We start from the raw sequence: 22,083 nt of genomic DNA, 5'->3' as shown, positions 1-22,083 counted from the left end.
CAGTTTTCCCATTGTTGATAAACTGAGATTTTTTTTTTTTATCATTTAAAGCAAATAAGGCTAGAATTCTAAACCATAAATTCAGAGGTGACCCTTTACTTTATAGATTATAGACAAACAAGTTAGAAAACTCAAGGGCCAGCATAGTGTGTGCTTCAGTGTGTATAGAGAATGTCCATCAAAGGTCCATGTGCTAGAGGGATGTGACCGCCTGCTTCGTCTTATGAGGAGGTAGGAACAGTGTGAAAAAGTTAGGTCATTGGTGGTGTGACATTGAAGGGGATAGTAAAACAGGGCTAAGCCCCAGCCCAACGCCATCTTCTTTGCTTCCTGTTCATCAGCTGAGTGGTTCTCACTGCTGTGTACTCTCATCATGGTGACAAGGGGGTAAGGGGTCATGGCCTAAAACCGCAGATGCCATCAGACAAAATAAACTTCCCTACCTGTATTCTCACTTAGCTCAAGTATCCATAGTGGTTATATCAGTGGGATGCGGGCTGACAAAATGTGGGGTTTGATATATCTCTCTCTGTCTCTGTCTCTGTCTCTCTCTTCCACTTTGACTTACTACTGAAATGAGAAATTTCAAGTCCATACCAAGCTATAGGCCTAAAACTTTGGGTTTTTGTTTTGTTTTGTTTGTTTGTTTGTTTTGTTTGGGGTTTTTGTTTTTGTTTTTGTTTTTGTTTTCTGAGACAGGGTTTCTCTGTGTAGCCCTGGCTGTCCTGGAACTCACTTTGTAGACCAGGCTGGCCTCGAACTCAGAAATCCACCTGCCTCTGCCTCCCAAGTGCTGGGATTAAAGGTGTGTGCCACCACTGCCTGGGTGAAGCTTTATAATAAACTAAGGGGACTATTATTATTATTATTATTATTGGCTATTATTGCTCATAAAAATGTCTCCTAGCCAACATTTTCAATATTGAGCGCTTGGTTGCTGTGGGCATTTCATGTGAAGTTTATCTTTGAAAATGTTCCTGATTAAGTTCTCTGGGTCTCTCTCTCTCTCTCTCTCTCTCTCTCTCTCTCACACACACACACACACACACACACACACACACACACAGAGAGAGAGAGAGAGAGAGAGAGAGAGAGAGAGAGAGAGAGAGGGAGAGAGAGAGAGGTTTCTAAATCTATCAGTTTTGTGTCACAAGCAGAGTTTCCTGTCAGTGTCCATGCCTGAAATGACTGTGAATTGACTTGTGGTTTCTTTTCTTTATGTATTATAAAAGAGAACATTCTAAAGAAATTCTCTCTTTCCCTCTCTCCCTCCCTCTCTTATTTATTTATTTATTTATTTATTTATTTATTTATTTATTTATTTAAGGTCTCACTGAATAGACCTGACTAGCTATGGAACTAACTATATGGATCAGACTGTAGCCTCAAACTCAAAAAGCTCTGTCTGCCTGTGTGAGCTTTTCATGTCCCATATCCCATAATTCAGAGCTTTTAAGGCTGAGACAAGAAGGTCACAAGTTCCAGGTGAGCTTGTGGCTGTGGCCAGGGCTCCATGTTTGATGTATTCCTTCCCTGTCTCTCACCATGCAATGTTCTCAGCCCCAGCAGAAGTCACCAGAGTCCAAGCAGATCCTCATGCAGAAATATGTATTAATAACCATATTAATAAGCCAGGTATTTAGACAGCTTACCTGTCTCGCTTCCAATCAAAGGCTGATTTGCAAAATGCTTGACAAAATCCTTTAGAGATGAATACTCATTAAAGCCGAATTTAAACGAGTATCCAGTATATTCAACGTGAAAGTGTTTGACAGAGTCTTTGGCTCTGAAAGAAAAGAAGAAGTGTTTAATATTATTTAACAAATGACAATTCTTTTTGAAGGTAAATATAACAATGTGTTAGCATCACCATAAATAAGCCTTTGACGATGCAGAACACACAGCCATCAAAATCACCAAGCACTTTAGAGGCTGTCACGTGTGTCTTCTGGCAGGGAATACTCTCAGGTTTTCACTCTACTTGAAGACAAGAGACAGTTCCCCTGCCTTCTCTTCCACTGATGGCAAAGGTTCTTGAATATTAACCTCCATAAAGGTCATGAATTCAGAGACAGAGGTGACAGGCAGGACGTGTGTGTCCTTGGCCTTCCTCCCTAGTCTGGTAGTCAGTCAGAAGCCTGCTTCTGTCAGTGAGTCACATGACCCCAGTCTTCTCCCTCACTTGCCTGCATGATTATCTACGGAATAGAGTGTCACATTTCCAAGGCTGTCACTTTCCACTTCATCTTCAAGATGAAAAGCATTGTATAAAATCTCTCCTGCTCACTTCATTTGTTCATTTCTCTTCTCCTTAGTCTCACCTCCCACTATGTGGCCAATACCCCAACTTCAGAATGTATCAGAGTCAACAGTAAGGTCTGAAGAGCCAGGTTGCTGAGTTTCATGCCCAGATGATGATTCAGCAGGTGGAAGGTTTGAACAGACTCTCACCTCAGTGGATGTTGCTGAGCTGGGGCGCCAGCTTCAGGTCCCTTGTCCATCTGGACCTGCTGTTGTCCTAGGAAGAGTTTTTTCCACCCTTGCTCCTTACCTCCAATTGGCCCTTCCCATTGGTAAACAACCTTGAGTCTTCCTGAAACTTCTACCTCATGTTAATTCTGCCTTATGTTGAGTGCCTTTTAATTTCTTGCTCAAAAATTTGCCTTCTTTTATGTGATTGCTACACTTTGCTTTGTAGCAAGATTTGAGTTTTAGTGGCCCTATGAGACTATACTTCTTCCCAACAAGGTCATCGAATTATGATGGCTGGTCCAAAATGCACGCTTTCAAAGGTCTATTATTAAGGGAATGGACAAATAAATGAATAAAAAAATCATAACTCTAAACAACTGGCCTATGGATCCTGTCACCTTTGATGGTAGCTTCCCCCTGCCCCAAATGTTACCAAGTATTTGTAATGAAAACCAGTGATTTATATCTTAGTTTTCCATGAAGTTGAAATACATGCAATCTATTCATAAATAGCTTATGATCAGATGAGTCACATGTAGATAAAACTTTAGAAGCAGGGCGTGGTGGTGCACGCCTTTAATCCCAGCACTGGGGAGGCAGAGGCAGGCGGATTTCTTCCGAGTTCGAAGCCAGCCTGGTCTACAGAGTGAGTTCCAGGACAGCCAGGGCTACACAGAGAAACCCTGTCTCAAAAAATTCAAAAAACAAAACAAAACAAAAAATAAAACTTTAGTTACCATCTGTGATCTACCTGACACACAGTGTATGTACTTGTGTTCTCACATGTGCAGGTACATGTGTGTATAAGCACATGTGCACATGTATGCACATGGTTGTGGAAGCCAGGGCTTAATCTCATGTATCATTTGTCATGAATCTTCTGCATGGATTTTTTTTTTTAGGCAAGGACTCTCACTGAACCTGGGGTTCATCAATTCAGCAAGTCTGTGTGGCCAGTGAGCCCCAGGGATACCTCTGTGTTCTCCTTTCTAGCATCAGGATTATGAGCACATACCAACATTCCTAGTTTTCTGCATGGGTTCTGGGAGTTCAACTCAGTTATTTTTATCTTGCATAGACTTAGCTATTACTGCCTAGGCTATTTTGCTAGTCCCTAGCCCTGTTATTTAGAAAATTTATAAATAAGACTTGTCAGGGTGACTCCAAATATTACTAGATATAATATTTCTCCCTTTGGCTACCTAATTTGTTTCCTATTCTGTACCTATCTCTCCTTCTAAAAAAACGCATGTAGACTCCCTGCCAGAGAATGGAAGTTATGCCAGACAGAACTCATAGATGCTCCGACCCCAACTCCAATGTATAGCACTGTTCCAATTACCCAGGTAAGAACTAGTCAAGATGGAGTTGTGAAGAGATTTAGTGCATTGTTAAGTCTCCAGATTGGTTCACCTTAAAAACAGGAAGAGTCTCTTGTGGGCCTGACCTCTTCACTCGAGCTCTGTGGAACAGAACTCTCTGACACAGGAGAGGGTAGAGAAGTGCTCTGGCTGGCAGGAAGGCAGCAGACAGTCGTGCCATGTGTATTACTCATGCAGGCCACACAAGCACGGACCACAGTGGCATCTGTCAGTCGACACTGCTCCCTCCCTGATTGACAGCTAGAGGAACAGGGACCCTAGTGCTACCACAGCAGGGAAATGAAAGACAAGCAAACCAGGTAAGGAAAGGAGGAAGTGATGGCAGGGGTTCTGCGTTCCGGACAAGAGCCCCAGCTGCTGCTGAAAACATCTTTAAGTCAGGCTGGCAGAATTTGAATAGAGGCCCGGACTTTAATGCATGCAGGAACAGTGACACGGTCAATTTGTGTTGTTTTAAGCTGTGACAAATTTTTGGTGACTTGTTATTAGCATAGAAAGTGAATACCGAAGGGTCCATGTCTAAGAAGAGGATAAAAAAAATGTTAAACTCTTTGCTTTTGAGCTCACTGAAGCCTGTCAACAGTTGTTTAGAGAAGTACCTTTTTGTGTTTGTTTGTGTGTGTGCATGCATGAACATTTACATGTGTGCAGGCATGCTTATATGTGCAAGTGCATGTATATATCTTTGTGTGCATGTGGAGACCAGAGGCCAGTCTTGGTTATTGTTCCTCAGACAGTATCCATCTCTGGTTTACAATTCACCAAATAGACTAGGCTGGTTATCCAGTAAGCGGTGTCTATTTCCATAGCAACAGAATAGAAAAGATACACTACCATACCTGACTTCTCCCTTCCTTCCTTCCTTCCTTCCTTCCTTCCTTCCTTCCTTCCTTCCTTCCTTCCTTCCTTCTTTCCTTCCCTCCTTCCTTCCTTCCACTGCCCCTCCTTCTCCCTCTCTCCTCTCCCCTCCTCCCTGATTGAAAAACAGCTAAGAGAGTAAAAGTATTTCCCGGACTGGGAAGCTAGTGTAGTTGGTAAAATACATGTTTTGAAAGCATGAAAACCTGAGTTTGGACCCCAAAACCAAAGAAGAAAGAAGAGGGGGGAGAGAGGGGGGAAAGGGAGGGAGGGAAAGATGGAGAGGGAGGGGGAGAGGAAGAATTAATTAATAACAAAACCCAAAACCAAATAAACCAAAATGGCTGAACTAGATGAAAAGGAGCTAGGAACAGCATCTGGGATGCAGCGACTACCATCCCAAGTGTGCAAGGCAGTCAGGAACTGAAAGGAGAGAGGGGAGAGTAAGACTTCCTGGGTTTGTGGAAGTGCTGCCACAGTCATCCGATAGCCCCCTGAGGGTCATTATTAGCATAGAGCCTTTGATTCATGTCCAGCCAAGGCCACATGAATTCAGGAACATTAGATGCTTGCTACTAGAAGCCAGCGTGTCAAGGGTTCAAGACTACAAAAGGGGCCAATGGGGGATTGGAGGAGAAACCCTAAATGCACTGGCTGTCCTCATAGGTGCAACTCAGAGGGACTAGATTAGCTCGCCACCTGGGGGAAAGGGATGGAGTCCATAGAAAGAATTTAAAGTTGCACATTATCCATTTAAGTCTGTGACTATGAACACTGCATGGTCACAAACCATTCTGCCTTTCCCAGGCAAGAAAGAAATCACAAAAAGGGGCCCAGCCCAGGAATTCAGATGACAGCGCTGTCTCACTGTTGATTGAGCCGAGACAGACAGCCTGCTCCTTTGGGTTTCACAGTTTTCGTGTGTCTAATGACAAGTTGGGGTTAAATAATTCTCAGTCTCCTTTGGTTTTGACATTTTTTTTTCTGCAGTGAATAGAATGAGAAATATTTTTTTAGTGCATGCGTGTGTGCATGTGTGCGTGTGTGTGTGTCTCTGTGTGGTGTATGTGTATATAAGTATGTGTGTGTATGTGTATGTGTGTGGTGCATGTATACATAAGTATGTCTGTGTGTGTGTGTATGAGAGAGAGAGAGAAAGAGAGAGAGAGAGAGAGAGAGAGAGAGAGAGAGAGAGAGAGAGAGAGAATGTGTATATATGTGTTTCTGTGAGTGCATGTGCCCAGGTAGCCAGAGATGTCAGATCTCCCTGGAGCTTGAGTTACACTGTGAACTCCCAAACAAGGGGGCTAGGAAACAAACTTGGGTCCTCTGCAAGAGCCCAGTGCTCTCAACCATGAAGCCACCTCTCCAGCCCTGGACAGACTTCTTTACAATCTTACCATTCAGCATTTGAAATCTTTTAATCTGGTGACTGACCAGAATCAGGGGGTATGTGTTACCTGGCAGTGTGAGTGCTGTGTAAAGAGAACCAAGTGACAGATGGGACTGAAATCTACCAAGTCCCTGGGCACCTACCTCACGGAGAGAGAGTAGAGCCCAGTCTGCTCATTGCTGTCCCGCAGCAGGTAGCTACCATCACGTCCATTGGAGAGCAGAAGGGCTTCGGCAGCATGGCGGGTGAGGTTGCCGTGATACCACCTAGAAAGACCAGAACAGGGCTTTCCTTCAGGATGAGCCATGGGGAACCCTTCTCTGGGGTTTCCCCTCAGAGATGAATTAGCAATATTTTCCATTTTAAGGATGCCAGAGACCAGGCTCTCAGCCCAAATGAGAACTAGGAATTTCCCAGACGAGTGGGAGAAACACCAGTGGCACCTAGCAGTACCCTATAGGCTGTGGTCAGAACTAGCTCCCACATTATCCTAACCTCCAGCTCTAAGAATGCGACCTTATTTGAAGAGAAGTGAAGACAAGGCCGGTCAGGTGGGCGCAATCCAGCGTGGCTGGAATCCTCCTGTAAAAAGGGAATGCTGGGGGACAGATTTCCATACAGGAGAACTCTGTGTGACCAGGATTGTATCCAGAGAGCCAGAGTGACCAAAACAGGTTCTTCCTCGAAGCCTTCTTGAAGGAGCCACCGTCATAGATGCTCAGTTTTGAACTTGGAGCCCTCGAAGCTACGAAATGGTCAATTACCCTTTGTCAAACTACCCAGTTTGTAAGACAGCCCAGTAAATGATAGTGTTGTTTAAGGAGCCTAAGCTAAAATAGCTATAACAGAGGCCCAGGGAGATGGCTCAGTGTTTAAAGTATTTGCCACATGCATGGGGATCAGAGTTTGCCTGTTTGCTTGGGAAGGGAGTTGGTTGGGGGGGGGGAGTAGGAGAGAGGTAGAGAGAGAGAGAGAGAGAGAGAGAGAGAGAGAATGAATCTCTAGAGCAAGCTGGCTAGCAAGACTAGCCACGCCCACAGGCTCTGGCTTTGTTTGAGAGGCACAGCCTCAGTGCATTAGGTGGAAGAACTATGAAGAATGGTTTCCAACACCAACACTGAGCCTTCACATTCACGAGGATACCCTCCCACACACATGCGTGTGAACCTGGGTCCTCTGGAAGAGCAGCCAGTGTTCTTAACCACTAAGCCATCTCTCTAGCTTCACACTGGGTCCTCTGGAAGAGCAGCCAGTGTTCTTAACCACTAAGCCATCTCTCTAGCTTCACACTGGGTCCTCTGGAAGAGCAGCCAGTGTTCTTAACCACTAAGCCATCTCTCTAGCTTCGCACAGAGCCTCACATAGATATTGTTCATCTGACTTTGGCTGTGAGGGAGCTGAAGTGGCTCAGACAGGTGAAGTACCTTGCCTAAGGTCTTGTTTCAAGTGAAAGGCATCACCTGGATTGGGAACCCTCCACCCGCATGTCCACACGCATGCAAGCATGCGCACAACAAACAATGGGGGGGAAAAGTAAAGAAAAAAAAGGTCCATAAAAGCATTGGCCAATTTCTCTTTCTTTTGTCTGCTTTCACTCTTTTCTGAAAGAAGGAAACTTTCATGAGAAAAGCCAAGCTGTCCAGGGTCATGAGAAATATGAAGCTGTCCACAAGGAACCCTGGGGTTTCGGAGTGAGCATCCGCTCTCAAGTCAAACTCTGTTTCAAGCTGATGATTATCCAAGGATCCGAGGAGTCCCAAGGAGACTCAAGCTGACCGTTTCACATTCCTGGAATTTTAATTGATCTTTGTGGTTCAGAAAAGGTGTCTCCAGGAGACAGTTTCCCACATAACCGTGTCTCCTCCTCAGAGATCATCCGTGAATCTGGCTAACGTTCGGTTCTATCCCCACGTCCTATTTCGACAGGGATAAGAGCAGTCCAGGCCATGGCCGTGTACTCTGGGCCTTTCTCCGAGAGAAAGGTCCTTCACTTGGTCTTTAAGCAGTGCAGTAACTCTGGAGTCATGTGGCCTGGGGCCCAATCCAGGTGATCCACTGCTCTTCCAGAGGGCTCAGGTGCAATTGCCAGCACCCACATGGCAGCTCACAACTGTCTCTAACTCTAGTTCCAGGGGACTTGACTCCAGTGCACATGAAATAAAATTAAATATTTTTCTTTAAAAACGTAATATCTATTCCCCCTAGTCCAGCGACGAGGACTGCTCATGCCAATACCGCTGAAGTGACAAACAGCAGTCCTCAGTAGATTAGTGATCTCCCCCAATCAGTGAGATTCACTCAGCTACACCTGGCAATGTCTCCACTGTGGTATACGATCCTTATTCTAGTTACTCTTTTGACTTAGTCCAGAAAGCTGGACACTAGAGGTAGTTGCCAACTGCAGGGGGCCGCCAGTCCCAGGGAGCTGGTGAGGCAGAGATGGCTAGTCATTCAGATGATGCGGGTGGTGTTAAGGAGGCATCGGGAGTGTCCAGGCAGTGAGAAATCTTTTGGTCAGCAGTGCAGGCATCGGTTGTGATGTGGCTGGGGCACGAAGCCTCCACCTGAGCCGCTGAGCAGTAGAGTGGGGCTGTGGAAGGAACCTGTGTTGGCCAATGTCACTTTCTCTGGCTGACATCTCACAGATAAAATTGAACAGTAGCTGACGGAGTCTGGAACATGCCCCCTTCTCTGTCTATCATCTTTTTAATCACAGGCTTTTGTGTCCTTTATCTCGCCAAGTACTCATCTCCAGAGTACCCTTTAAGATTTGAATTTTGAATTGTCCCTAAAAGCTAAGTTCTGATGTGTGGACAGAGCAGCACCTAGTTTGCCTGGTCTTGCTTCAGGGCACGCACAACGCCTCCTGCGCTCGCTCTGGTCTCTTCAGAATTGCACGAGGAAGCTCACACAGAGCCTGTTGTGGACAAAAGTTCCCACTCATCATTTTTCTCTGTACTTTTGCAAGACTGGTATGTTTAGAATGACGTGTAGTAACACACCAGTTGACTAGTGGGCACTGCGAAGAGAAAAGGTGAGCAGGGGTGGGGGTGGGGGTGGGGGATGGGGTTGGGGGAAGGGAGCAGCAGAGCAAGAAGAGGTTAGCTTTCAGTGTGATCCCTTCTTCAGTGGCTCCAACCGCTCCGACCACTTTAGCTTAGCTTAGCAACTCTGTGGTCCCTCCGGGTAGCAACATCAGGTTGTCACAAACCAAGATGACAAGGTTTTCAAAGAGAAAACCCATATTTTCATGTGTTGAGATGCTGTCTTCTGTTATACAATTTCCCCAGTTCCTTAACTTTTGCAAAAAAGAACAAACCACAAGCTTTACTAAATTCTCTTATCACGGACACGCCAGACATTCTCCTAGCCGCTGGTGACACGTGACTACGCAGTCTTGAATAAGTTTTATTTTCCAACTCCCAGACTTTTGGTCTTACTTTCTCTAAAGAAACGAGAAGAAGAAACTACTGCTGGTAACTGTTTTAGAAGGCACCGTGTTATGGTCACGTTTTATTCCTATGGCTTATAGATTTTTACCGTTGTGTCTCAAGGTCAGAGGCAGTGAGAGTAAAGATGTTAATCTAATTAGAGACTTGAGCAGAATACTTGCCTTGGGTTTATAAGAATATCAAAACTAGCAGTTGACCTTGAAGGAAACAGCGGCCTTATCTCTCCCATGATAAGGCAGCAAATTAGGAAACACCCACCCACTAGATAGTTTTCATAACTGCCTCTCGGAGATACAGGAAATAAACTCAACCACAGAGAACACAGGCAGGCTGGATCCCGAAGTCCCTTCTCAACTCTGCTCCTCCTGCCTTCATCCCAGTGCCTCCTCATGCTGGAACCTTCTAGGAGACTGTTCCAACATGCTAGAAACACCAAGGTGTTTTTTCCTTTGGGTTTTAATATTTTAATTTGCTGGTCTAAGTTTATGTCTTGTTTATGCTATGTCCATTGAAAGAAAGACTTTAAAATTATTGAGGTAACTCACAGTACGTTAAAATCACACTCAAAAAAATGTTACAAGGAAAATATCTTTCTATATGCTATTTACTTAAATCATTTTGATATTTACTTTGCACAAATATTTATATAAACCACTAAATTCACTACCAGACAAACCACTAATGAGTTGCTGTTGGAAATCAATACAAAATCTTGCCACTCAAAATTTGGGCTAGCCCGAGGTCTTGGTTGAAATGTATATTCTTGTCTCCAGCCCCCTGACTGTGGAGGCTCAAGTGATCTCTACCCTGCTAAGAATCTGAGAAACATGAACATCCTAAGAAACTTCCTTCAGTAGCCCTAATGGCTTGACTTCGATGTTTGGCATCTGGGGAAAAGGGCAAAGTGAAGTCGTTTCTGGGTTTCCATAGAGAAAAGAAAAAGGATCTGCGGGTTAGCAGTCAGAGATCCCCTGTGGCTGCCAACCTCGTGTTGGGTGCTGCTGGATCTCATGGAAGGAAGGACAGAGCCAGGGAGGCTTGATGGCGAGAGATGATCGATCGCGCTCTGGGCTCGACTATGGATGTCTGATCCGTTAGGTCGTGAGAGAGAGGGCATCTCAAGAGGAAAGAGCACAGGCTAAGACGCTGGGGTCGGTTTGTGTATGGAGAGCAGAATGCCTAGCGGAAGCACAGGGTCCATGCTGGGGAGTAAAGCAAAATAACATAGAAAAACTGGTAGTTTGCGTCCTCATTTAAGACATTTTTTTTCCATTCCTTCCTCTCTTCCTTCCTCCTCTCGTCCCTCCTTCCTTCCTGGCTGTACTGGGCATTGAACCCAGGGCCTTGCGAATGTTAGGTAAATGCTCTACTGAGCAAAGCCCTCAGCTCTAGAGTATTCATTTCTCATCGAGAAAATGCCTTGCCTACAGATTATTAATATATTTCACTGTACGCCTCCATTCCTGGCAAAGAGAAGTGACCTGGAACTTGGATTCTGTTTATATTGAGTTATAAAGGGACATATATACTCAAAAAAAAGTTTTTCTTTTTTTTTTTTTTCCTGCTTCAAAATTGTTCTCATTTTAGAATGACAGTGACACCCTCTGAAGTCTTTGGGCCCCAAGGACAGATGGATAATGTGTCTCTCCTTCTCTAAGGCCATGATACAGATGATGGATCTGTGGTTGAACCTACAGCTTGGCTTCACATTCCCTGTGAACAGGAAACATGAGATGTCTCCACCGGGCTTTCCCCATCCAAGCTGCTCTCACTTGGGTTCATCTGACTTTAGCTCCTGAGTTGCTCCACCGGACTGGTCAGATGTTGATCTCACTTGTGTACCTGTATTTAGAGTCAGTGCTGGATGCTTCAACTGTGGGAAAGGCTAAGCTCTTGAGCTCTTGGTGTCATCAGAAATTGCCGGTGTAGAATAAGACACCTCTCATTTAGTACCAGAGCTTTCAGGGCTGTACTACAGTCAGGCTGTATCTAAGACAAGACTGTGTTGTTCATAGAAGACACCCATAGGTGGAACTTCACTTCTCAAGTAGAAGGAGGCAAGCAGAAGCTTCCCACAGGGTTGAGGAAGTTCAAAAACAGCTCAGGTAGGTGCAGCGCACTGTCCGGGGGAAGCTGAGCCTCCCCACGGTCTTTCCAGCCGGGAGTTTTCGGTGATGGAATCAGTAAGGTTGGGACTTTCCACATCGCTGCTTTAAGTGTCCCGCCTATACCCCTTACTAGCAGGACTGAACCTAGTTGTCCAAAGCTTTAGGAAACAGACCTGGCAGAAGCATAGCATGCAGATATCTACCCACTAAAGCTGGGTGTTAAACCTCAGCTCACAAACAAACAAACAAAACAGTGCTGAAAGGAGAAGTGTAGAAGTATTTTTATGAGGAGTTTCTGCCCCGCTCTACCCCTGTATAGCTCCCGAATAAAAGGCACAGAACCTTTGTATTTTTATTAACAGTCTGTAAGCCTAAACTGGACAGGTTTTGAACTATTTTAACCTACATCACAGCCATAGGCCAACCTGAGTCTAGCTCTATTTGCTCTGCTCCATGTGTGTCCTCAGGGCAAGTTTCTCCTGGCCTCGTGCTCATGGTCCATCCTCATAGTCTATTCTGACTCTTGGAAGCCTTCTTCTTCCCCCATCTTTTTTTCCTTCTCCTCGTGGTCCCTACCTGAGATCCTCCCTCCCACCCCCTTCTTGATCTCCAGTCCCACCCTCTCCCTCCTGACAAGGGGATCATTCTTTATAGCACGTTGGGCAATACAATGCCTGTGTCCAGACTACAACCTGATCTTGGGGCACAGAACTCAGCATCTCAATACACAGAGCACAAGACCAACCCCAACACAGAGGTACTTAGAGACCAGGATCAACCTGTGCTTGAAGTCTGATGATAAGGCAGGAAAATGGAAACACGAAGACAGATGGAAGAAGAGAGGCAGAGACTCGGAAATATGGGAGTCAAAGAGAGACAGACAGAGATACAAAAGGACATGCTGTGCAGGCCAGTGATCATAGCACCCAGGAGAGCAAGACAGGAGCATTGGGAGACCAAGGCCAGGCTAGGTTACATAGTTGAACCAACTCTGAGCAGATAAGGGAAAGAATGAATAAAGAGAAAAGGGCGGGGGGGGGGGGGGGAGAGGGGCTTCTCTCATCAGGATCCACCTCCAAGTGAAACTAAAGAAGGGGAGAGATTGAAAAACAGTAAAAGGAAGAAAGAGGAAGAGGGGGATAGGGAAGTAGCTGGAGATCACATATCTCACCTCTCACACAGCCAGCAGAAGTATGTGTACTTTGTGTGGCTAGGAATGATAAGTAGTGACTTAGCAAGCATACACAGAGAGACACAGTCATCTACGAGACAGAGGCAAAGAACATAGCAGTCCCACAGGAAGAGACTCACAGAGCGGAGACTCACAGAGCAGACCCTGAGACAGAGCCACAGGCCCAGAGACGTTAGATACTGGGAGCAGATGAGGGACACAGTCACTAACTAGAGAGAGGAGTAGAAATTGTATCTCCTCACTACAAGTTGCTTGTGTTCATTCCGAGGGCAGCCTGCAGTGTTACAGCATCATTCTCCAAAGAGTGTGACAAAGGGCAAGAACTTAAAGTTCCTCAGACTGGCTGGTCAAGGATCCCAAAGCCAGCATTCCCTCAGGAGGCTCCCTCTCCTCAGGACATTGAGTTGACTATGCACTTGCTCTGATTGCTCATGTGTCCCTCAGAAAATGCTGGCTAGGATTAGCTGTCTTAGACCATGCTTACTAGTGGAAACCTACCGCTGTGGGCACAGGAAAGGCTCCTGTACCTCAAGAGATGTAAAACTCACAGGCGGGTAGGTCTTTATTCCATCCCTCCTCTGTAGACTGTGTGCTTCCAATTTCTAACCAGTATAGGTTTAGTTCACCAGTTAAAAAGCCTTGGATGGAAGGGGACTCAGTCTAGAGTGTGACATCACTAGGCTGAAGTCAGCAACCTTGAGTTCTGGTCTTGGCTTTGAGTCAACGAACACTTAGACACCTGTTCTTCGACAAAAGGTAGGCCCATACAGAAAAGGTAAACTGAATGGCCTACATCCCTGCATCCACACCTGCCAAGTGTCCATTATGTACCCATACTGCGAAAGGCCCAGGTGCGCGTCAAAACAATAGGAGCAGGAATATGAACCGGGCAGCTTTAGGAAGGTACAGCACTCAGGCAAACACAGACGGGATTTAGGAGATGTTTGTGAGTCTTAAGGTTTTCCCATTGCCATGTATGTATGTATATATATATATATATATATATATACATATATATATATATATTATATATAAAATCACCCCAGCTCAGTGGGAGGGGGGACCACAAAACAACAAAACAACAACAAAAATATTCAAAAGTAGTAGAGCTGTGTTTGTCGGCGTGTGAGTCACTCAGTGGAAGGGCTGGCTTCCACCCACACTCCCTACTGTGTCATTTCTCAAGCACCAATCTGTGCCTCAGGACTTCTAGGCTCCTGAACCATGGTTGCTTATCATGTCCAGCTACCTCATTATCCTATTGACACATAAAATGTGGTGGCCCTGTAATTAATCCTGTATCCCTACAAACACTCAGTGACCCCATACCATCCCGTGATCAAATCTATCTCAGACCCTCTGGAAATCCAGACGAATCCAAGTATCCAAAGACTAAGATGGAGAAACGCACCCACCCCCATCTAAGATGAGACCTATACTTTCTTGAATAGAGGCCAAGATAATGGATGTCCTACCAAAACACAAACAAACAAACAAAGCAAAATTATGACTATAACTCAATCTGTGTATTGACGTGTGTGTTCACAGAAAAATATACTTATAAAACAGGAAAGATTTGGAACAATGTCATTTTAGGTAGACATATTCTTTGGATAGAAATGACTGACCTTTACAATTTCCCCCCAACTTCTAATAATTGCCACATTTGTATACCTTAACTGTTCGGTATAAATAATTTCAAACACAAAGGAAAGTGAGAAATAGCCTAAACAATGCTTCTATTTAAAAACACCCACTGGCTTGAGTGCATGGGAAATTGGCCATTCCTTCTATAATATGAATTAAGCTCAGACTGTCAGGATTAGTGACAAATGCTTTACCCACAAGTCCTTCTCTCTGGCCCAGTAGTACCTATTCTTTAGGGAGAATATATTTTTGCCATGTGTTTTGTATAGTTTTTGATGAGCAGTTGTAAGGTAAAACAGACATATCATGATATGCCAGCCCTCTACAGTTCCATATATCTCCAAAATATAGCATAATTTCATGTAATTCTCATGTCAGTATAAATTAAATGGCAACATATTTACATTTTAAAGGTGTAAATACTTTTAGAGGACAGATAACGCGGTTAGGCACTAGGTAGCAGGGCACGGGCTGGGTATCTAGAGGTCAGGTATCTGCTACCGAGAATTCGGCGGAGGGCAAAGACCAGTGATAAGACCCAGCTGCTTGGACTCTGCTCAGCTATAAGCAAATGCACAGCCGGGGAGCAGGAGTGTGAAAAGATACGATTTGAGCCAAGATTCAAGCAAGGCTTTCAAAAGCAAACTCATGGGGCTGGTTCTGAAAGTGGAATTCTACAGCAGCCCAGAGGATGCTTCTAGTGAACGTAGGCTCTCCAGGATGGATGGAGGATAACCAGGTCTGAGGTCACATAGGCTGTTTGTCATAGCACTCCATCTTGTCAGGTTTCCCCCTCTTCTCATGACTCCCACCCCATATAGTGCTATATTTTCACATTCAGCTGATAAACATCGTCGGGGCCATCTACACTATTGCCGTGTTTTTGCTATGTGCTCAAGGTGAGGTTTGCTTCTGCGCAGTCCTTGCTTCCCTTCCATATCTTCCCAATCTTGCCCAACGTCCTCATTCCATAGATGGGTTTATGAATGAATGGGAGAACAAAGAATGCAGCGAAGCAGCCACTCCCAATGTGAGGAACTCACAGGGCAGATTTCCAATATGTAAGTGGAAGGAAGTCACACACAGGAGGGAAAGAAGAACACACCTGAAGAGGAAACGCACACGAGCCGAAGCATCCCAGTCAGTTCACTGATCACACGGCACCACGCAACCACAGAACAAAAACTGCCCACCCTCCATTTGTAGAATTCAAGATTTCAGAGTGGTCTACACTGCACGAGCCTCATTGCGCTATCTGCCGTCACATCTCTGTGGACAGTTTTGACTTGATAGTGTTCTTAGCCTGTTTTTCTTGTTGTTGCTTGTTTGTTTTTTTGTTTGGTTGGTTTGGTTTGGTTTTTCTGGCCCAGAAAATTGAATGTGCACAGAATTCATCAAGGTTCTGGCTCACTGGGATAGTAGCCTGTCCATGCGGGACACCTAGTAGTAAAAAACTGAGTTGACTTTATATATATATAAAATAAGTTGTGTTGATTTGTAGAAGTCATAGAATTTTCTTTTTCCCTCCTCAGTTTACATCTGCACCAAAAAGTGTACCAGTGAGTAAAATTAGGAAGGTGCCTTTGTGACGAAGCTTGCGGGCTCTGTAAACCTGGCACACGGCAAGAGATAGATTGGTTCCTCTCTTTCTCATCCGTAAGTGTACACGGCCTCAGTAACACCAGCAGAGTGTGAATGAAAGAAGTTCCTGCAGGCAAACCGGGAAAGACAGTGCTTGTGAGTGGGAAGCCTGCGAGGCTGAGAAGTCGCCATTATTATTGTTTAATTGGTGGGAGCGGCAAGGCAGCAATGCACAGTGGGACTGTATCGGTTGTTGGGCGATCCCTGTGTGCACTAGATCCACTGGGTGGGAGGCCTATGGTGGGCTCAGCATTCCAAGTGCTGGGATTACTCACATGTGCTGCCTGTTCTGCAAATCAAATAAGAACAGGCCAACTCTCATTGTTTATATATATATATATCATTGTTATATATATCTCATTGTTATATATAAAACCAAGGACCTCCCCCTGTGCTCCTCTGTACAGTGAGCCATCTAGTTCTAAAGGTTCCATAATAACCTATGATTTCAGCTTTGCAGACTGCTTAGTGAATCTCCCAAACTGATTTACCCTCATGAAAATGTCAGCCTCCGAATGTATCTGTGTGTACCAACGTTTGCTTTTAAAAGAATCAGATCTTTGTTTCTGCTTACAGTTTCTGTGGAAAGAAGTGGCCATTGCATTAGGGCTAGGCTGAATCCAGTTCCTCGGTCTGAGGCTAGTGCCTGTGTACTTTGCCTGAGGCTAGGAAGGTGTGCAGACTATTTAAATCAGTGAGGAGAGGGCACAGGGGCACTCCTGGCAGCTGGCAGCTCAAGTTCCAGGGACTCTTAGAAAAGAACACAACGGTAAGGCCTCTCCTTTTCTTATAAGTAGGATCAATAAAGAGGGCATTTCTGGTCTTGACTTTCCAGGCAAGGCTCCATAGGGAAGGCTTAATCTACACCTGTCTTAATCTCTGCTGCACTCTTACACCTAAACCAGCAGAGGTTGTCATGCCAACCACAGTCCTTTCGGTACCACCAGAGAGCTGGATCCGCTTCATTAGCAGTCAAAAGCTTGGAAACGCCCCTGGGGGCTTTTCCTTGAACCTGTTTCCCAACTGTAAGTGAACCACAGGAACCCCCACCCCTTTGCCCCTTCTTTGTAGTCCTGATGAACCTGAAGTGTGGCCTAGCTGCCCTTCCATCACGCGCATGTTGGGGGTTGGGTAACAATCCCTTATCAAATAGAACCTGGGAAACTGAACGTGAGGCCCATCCATAGAGCCTCCTACCCTGCGAGTTCTTGTGGTTCTCGTGGTTCTGGAGCCTTGTGCCTTGGCTGAGCGCTGGATGTGGGGAGCTACTGCAGGAAGGCTGGAGTGCTGAGCCTCTCAGTGCCTGACCCACCCTACATCTTGCTTTGGAAAGCAGAGGAGGAGTAGACCTAGCGTTCCCAGAGCTGAGCCTCCCCTGCCTGGTTCCCTGCGCCTGCCCTGTTAGTCCTTACACCTCCACAACAAATAGGGCTTTGTTTCCCTTCTCCTTTGGGGCCCCCGACGCACTGAAGAGGAAAATAAATGCTTTTGGATTGGTACTGCAAAGGGACTGAACGGCTTGATTGGATCCAAGTGTCCCTTAAGAGACTATGCAGCACACTTTCTGCCAAAGTCCTGCATTTTCTGGGATGGCCAGGGATGGGTGTACTGCAGCTCTGGGTCTGGCTCACAGCATCTACATATTCCAGAGCCTGAAGAAAAGTAGGGACCAAAGAACCAAGATTAATCCCCTATCTCTTTCTCTGTGTGTATGCCTCCACTAAATTATATCAGAGTAAAATATATAAGGCCTCTGGTTTCATCTCTGGCACCGCACAAAACAAACCAATAACAACAGAAAAGAAATATCTGATGACTGGAATAACCCATTAAAATCATTGTAAAATTCAACTCACTAAACCTAGGCTTTATCTATTCATTAACTAACTAACTAACTAACTAACTAACTAAATAGAATTTTATGGAGCTTTGAAAAAAACTGGATTATTCTGGAGGCTTGTTACTGATCACACCTCACTCAAGTGGATTAAAGGTTCAAAGAGCAAGTTTCAGTTATATTCGGAATTCAGCCAGAGGCAACAGGTCTTTGCCAACGTTCCTCTGCTATCTCCTATGGAAAGCCTATCACTGATGTGACAGGGGCAAGGGCCAGCTTCTGTTGGTGCTTAAATATTCAGTTTTACAGAAGGAATGCTGAGTCCCTAGCAGTTTGAAATTTGCTTATTCCCTGGTAGATCGAATGGTTCAAACAAGACAATACTGAGAAATAAAAGAGTTCTAGAAATCAAGGTTTTCGTAGGTCCCCAAACAGCTAGATCACGGATTGTGTTTACCTGGTCTGTACTCCTTACTGGTTTTCAAGGGAGGTGAAAATATGCTACCGCCGACTACAGTGACAGTCACGCTCTTCAAGTTGAAATGGGTGAATTTTATCTTATGTAAAATGCACCTCAATGAAGTTATTATTGGCCACAGGCCCCAACCTCTGTACAGAATGCCACAACTCATTAGTGGTTTTAAAATTTAGGGGCACGCCCTAAATTAAAATAAATAATAAAACTGTACCTAACACTTCAGAGAATATACATTTTATACCTTGATTCTTAATTCCAGTCTTGCTTTAGAGGCATGTAGAGGAAGAAAACAAGTGTTAGCTCAGAGACATCTCTCTCTCTCCTTCCTTCCTTCCTTCCTTCCTTCCTTCCTTCCTTCCTTCCTTCCTTTCTTTTTCTCTTTCTTTCTCTCTTTCTTTCTCTCTCTCTTTCTCTCTCTCTTTCTTTCTTTCTTTCTTTCTTTCTTTCTCTTTCTTTCTTTCTCTCTCTTTCTTTCTCTCTCTTTCTTTCTCTCTTTCTTTCTTTCTTTCTTTCTTTCTTTCTTTCTTTCTCTCTTTCTCTTTCTCTCTTTCTCTCTTTCTCTCTTTCTCTCTTTCTCTCTTTCTCTCTTTCTCTCTCTCTCTCTCTCTTTCTTTCTTTCTTTCTTTCTTTCTTCTTTCTTTCTTTCTTTCTCTCTCTTTCTCTTTCTCTCTCTTTCTTTCTTTCTTTCTTTCTTTCTTTCTTTCTTTCTTTCTTTCTTTCTTCAGATGCCTAGGAAGTCCTCAGTTGGTAGAGTGCTTGCCTTGAATCCTGGAAGCCCTGCATTAGTGGGGTGTGATGCTATATACCTCTTATCCCAGGCCTTGGGAGGTACAGTCAGGAATATCAAGAAATTCAAGTCATCCTTGAATTAGAGGCTAAGCTATAGTAGACCCTGTATCAAGTATAAAAACAAGAATTAAGCCTTTAATCCCAGCACTCGGGAGGCAGAGGCAGGCGGATTTCTGAGTTCGAGGCCAGCCTGGTCTACAGAGTGAGTTCCAGGACAGCCAGGGCTATACAGAGAAACCCTGTCTCAAAAAACAAAACAAAACAAAAACAAAAACAAAAAAACAAAAAAACCAAAAAACAAACAAACAAAAAAACCCCAAGAATTAAAATAAGCAAATAAAAAGTTCCTTAGTCCGTCTAGCATAGAGTTGAAACCCACACTATAGAGCAGTTCCTTCAACAACTGGAGTTTGCGTTGTTTCTGAGACCAAGTTCTGACATTCAAGAAAATGTTCAGGTCTTCTGAACTAAAGAGATCTGGATACAAATGTACCATTTATTCCGTGATAATAATAAGGGCCCCCGGACTTCATACCAGATGTCTACTCTTTGCCTGGGAAGGGAAGCCTGTAGTTTACCTGCACTGCCTGTCCCCAGACACATGGTCAGGTATGTTTGTGTCCTGAGTGTGCTGACAATTCCAAAGCTTAGATCCTGCTTTCAGGATAGGATTTGTTTAATTAAAGAGACAGAGTTGAATATTTTCTGGATCTTTCTTCTCCTTTGCGTATCTTAACTTCAGCGGCTGGAGAGTGCAAAAAAACACAGGTACAAACCTTGGGAGCTGGCCAGTAAGGTCGGCTCTGAACTGCTTGATTCTGGGCTGGATGCTCCCAGAGAGGCCCTTATTCTGTTTTTTTATTTGAAGAGAAACGTGGAGAGCTTTTGGAGCTCTGATGACCTCATAAGGAGTTTCCCTTATTGAAAATCCTAGCTGTCAATACCAAATGGCAGTGCAGGTCCTTGACTTTAAATTTAAACAGAGAATTATTGAGAGCTGCTTTTAGACTTTTTATTAATTATCATTACATGTGTGCATGGTGTGTGTGTGTGTGTGTGTGTGTACCCGTCTGACATTTCATCTGTGTGGAGGTCTGCCGAGTGGGTCCCAGCAATCAATCTCAGGCTTAGCCAGGCTTAGCTGCAAGCACCTCTACTTGCTGTGCCAGCGTAGTGCCGTGAGAAATTTTACAGTAACACAATATAAAATGATACAATCTCGAGTGTAAACAGAGGTTTCAACCCATCCTCAGAGGAGGATGGGGCCTCTGGCAGGTGGCTGTCTCAGCTTTGTTATTTCACTGATGTGACCGATAAGATGGGGTTTAAAACCCTTTCGTGTTTATTGCCATCCTATGCAAGGTGACAATATGTCTTTATGTCATTGGGTGATGAGGAATTCCAGCTACTTAGGTAGACAACAGGTCCAGCGTCCTCTCTCTTGGGAAACACAAGCGTGTAGGTGCAAGGCTTTGTCTCCAAGGAAACCTCCTTTCTTGTCTGAGTAGCCCTTTTTTCTTTACTAAATGTCCGGATGAGCTTTGTCATCAGGGTCCCTTCTGATGAACTCTGATGATGTCACCTAACCTAAACCTGCCTATCTGAAGCCAGGCTGTTGTTATCTTGTGTCTAAAGGCTATGAAAGAGCTCCCATTGCTGTGTGAGAAGGAGGCACTGTAGAAACATGATTGTCGTACAAACTTCCTCATTCTTTTTCTTTTGAAAAAAAAAAAAAATCCCTCTTACAGCCATGTAGTCTTTCTGGAACCAGTGACACAGTTCACTGCCAAGAGGTGCACTCAGAGTTCTTCCACCTCACTTTAATGATAAGCTAGCCCAGTATCAAAGAAACAGACGATTGTATGCACATTCCCCCGCTGCTAAAGGATGCCCAAAAGTTGATTTTTATCACATTCTCTCAGTGTAACTGTTCTCACTTTTAGAAAAACATCTTACACTTTTACAATGAATCAGCGCCCCCAGAAGGAAGCTCCTACACGTCAATTAAACTGGCCAGGTAGATGACCATCAGGTGGCAGTGGGAAGAGACTCCTGGAAACACTGGTCAGAGCGGCGATTTTTCAAGGAACTGGGAAGTTGTACTTAGCGAAAAAGCGCTCTTACCCCAAATCCTGGAGCAGGTCTGTGCCTCCATCTGCTCTGCTCCACAGCTCTGAGGGATCCTGGGTACTCATGTTCCCTCCTAGAAGTTCTGCTCTGCCCATTCGTTCCTTCGCTTCTGATGGCTGACTCCCCGCCAGGTGCTGTGTGAAGAGAGAGGTGGGATCGGCTGCTGCTGGACACGCTGCTCCTCCTCGGTAGCTAAGACAGGAGCCGGCTGGGGCTGAGTCTCTGGCTAGCAAGGAAGTGAAACTTGGTTGCTCCTCCCACACTGCCTCTGCCACCCTGGGCCTGAGCCATAGGCAGGGGTGTTCTGTCAATCAGGAAGTGTGCTAACACACCTCAGTCATCACAACGTATTGTCATATTAGATTTTGCCAAAGAAAACAGAAGGACCACCCGCCCAACCAGGATGGGGCGATTAGGTCAAACTCTTTCTAGGAGTCCAAACTGTAGCTTTTCCTTACCAGGGTTTGCCTGTGGTTTGAGGGTGTGTGTGTGTGTGTGTGTGTGTGTGTGTGCACGCGCGCACGCGCACGCACACACCCACCTCACACAGCGGCACAAGGAACACCAAGGAAGCTTCGACGTCAGATACATCTTCTGAAGGGGTTAAAAAAATTATAGGTAAACAACCAGTCCTGCTGGAACCTACTTTATTTCTGGTACTGGCTCAGGATTTCTTTCCAATATCCCCTTGAGGTTTTTGTGGG

The 22,083-nt window shown here is 44.9% G+C and overlaps 1 protein-coding gene across 2 annotated transcripts in view; it reads right to left on the bottom strand.

Moving 5' to 3' along the window:
• Dapp1 (dual adaptor of phosphotyrosine and 3-phosphoinositides 1) overlaps positions 1-21,769 on the bottom strand; it is a 50,870-nt gene extending 29,101 nt beyond the window's left edge. Inside the window, exons 1-3 of one of the 2 annotated variants that reach the window (XM_021158756.2) lie at positions 21,374-21,766; positions 6,249-6,371; positions 1,653-1,786 (exon numbers count right to left, since the gene is read on the bottom strand). In XM_021158756.2, coding sequence (XP_021014415.1) covers positions 1,653-1,786; positions 6,249-6,371; positions 21,374-21,474 — 358 coding nt within the window. In that variant the 5' untranslated portion in view covers positions 21,475-21,766. Of the gene's footprint in view, positions 1-1,652; positions 1,787-6,248; positions 6,372-21,373 lie in introns of both variants that reach the window. The other variant, XM_021158757.3, reaches the window with a different exon arrangement.
• Between the last annotated feature and the right edge of the window lie 314 nt (positions 21,770-22,083).

The sequence above is a fragment of the Mus caroli genome, unplaced genomic scaffold (genome assembly GCF_978045245.1).
Source record: "Mus caroli unplaced genomic scaffold, Mus_caroli_1 scaffold_3, whole genome shotgun sequence".
Lineage (NCBI taxonomy): Eukaryota > Metazoa > Chordata > Mammalia > Rodentia > Muridae > Mus > Mus caroli.
Note: the sequence above shows the minus strand (reverse complement) of the source record. Positions and strands in the feature narration are given on the sequence as shown.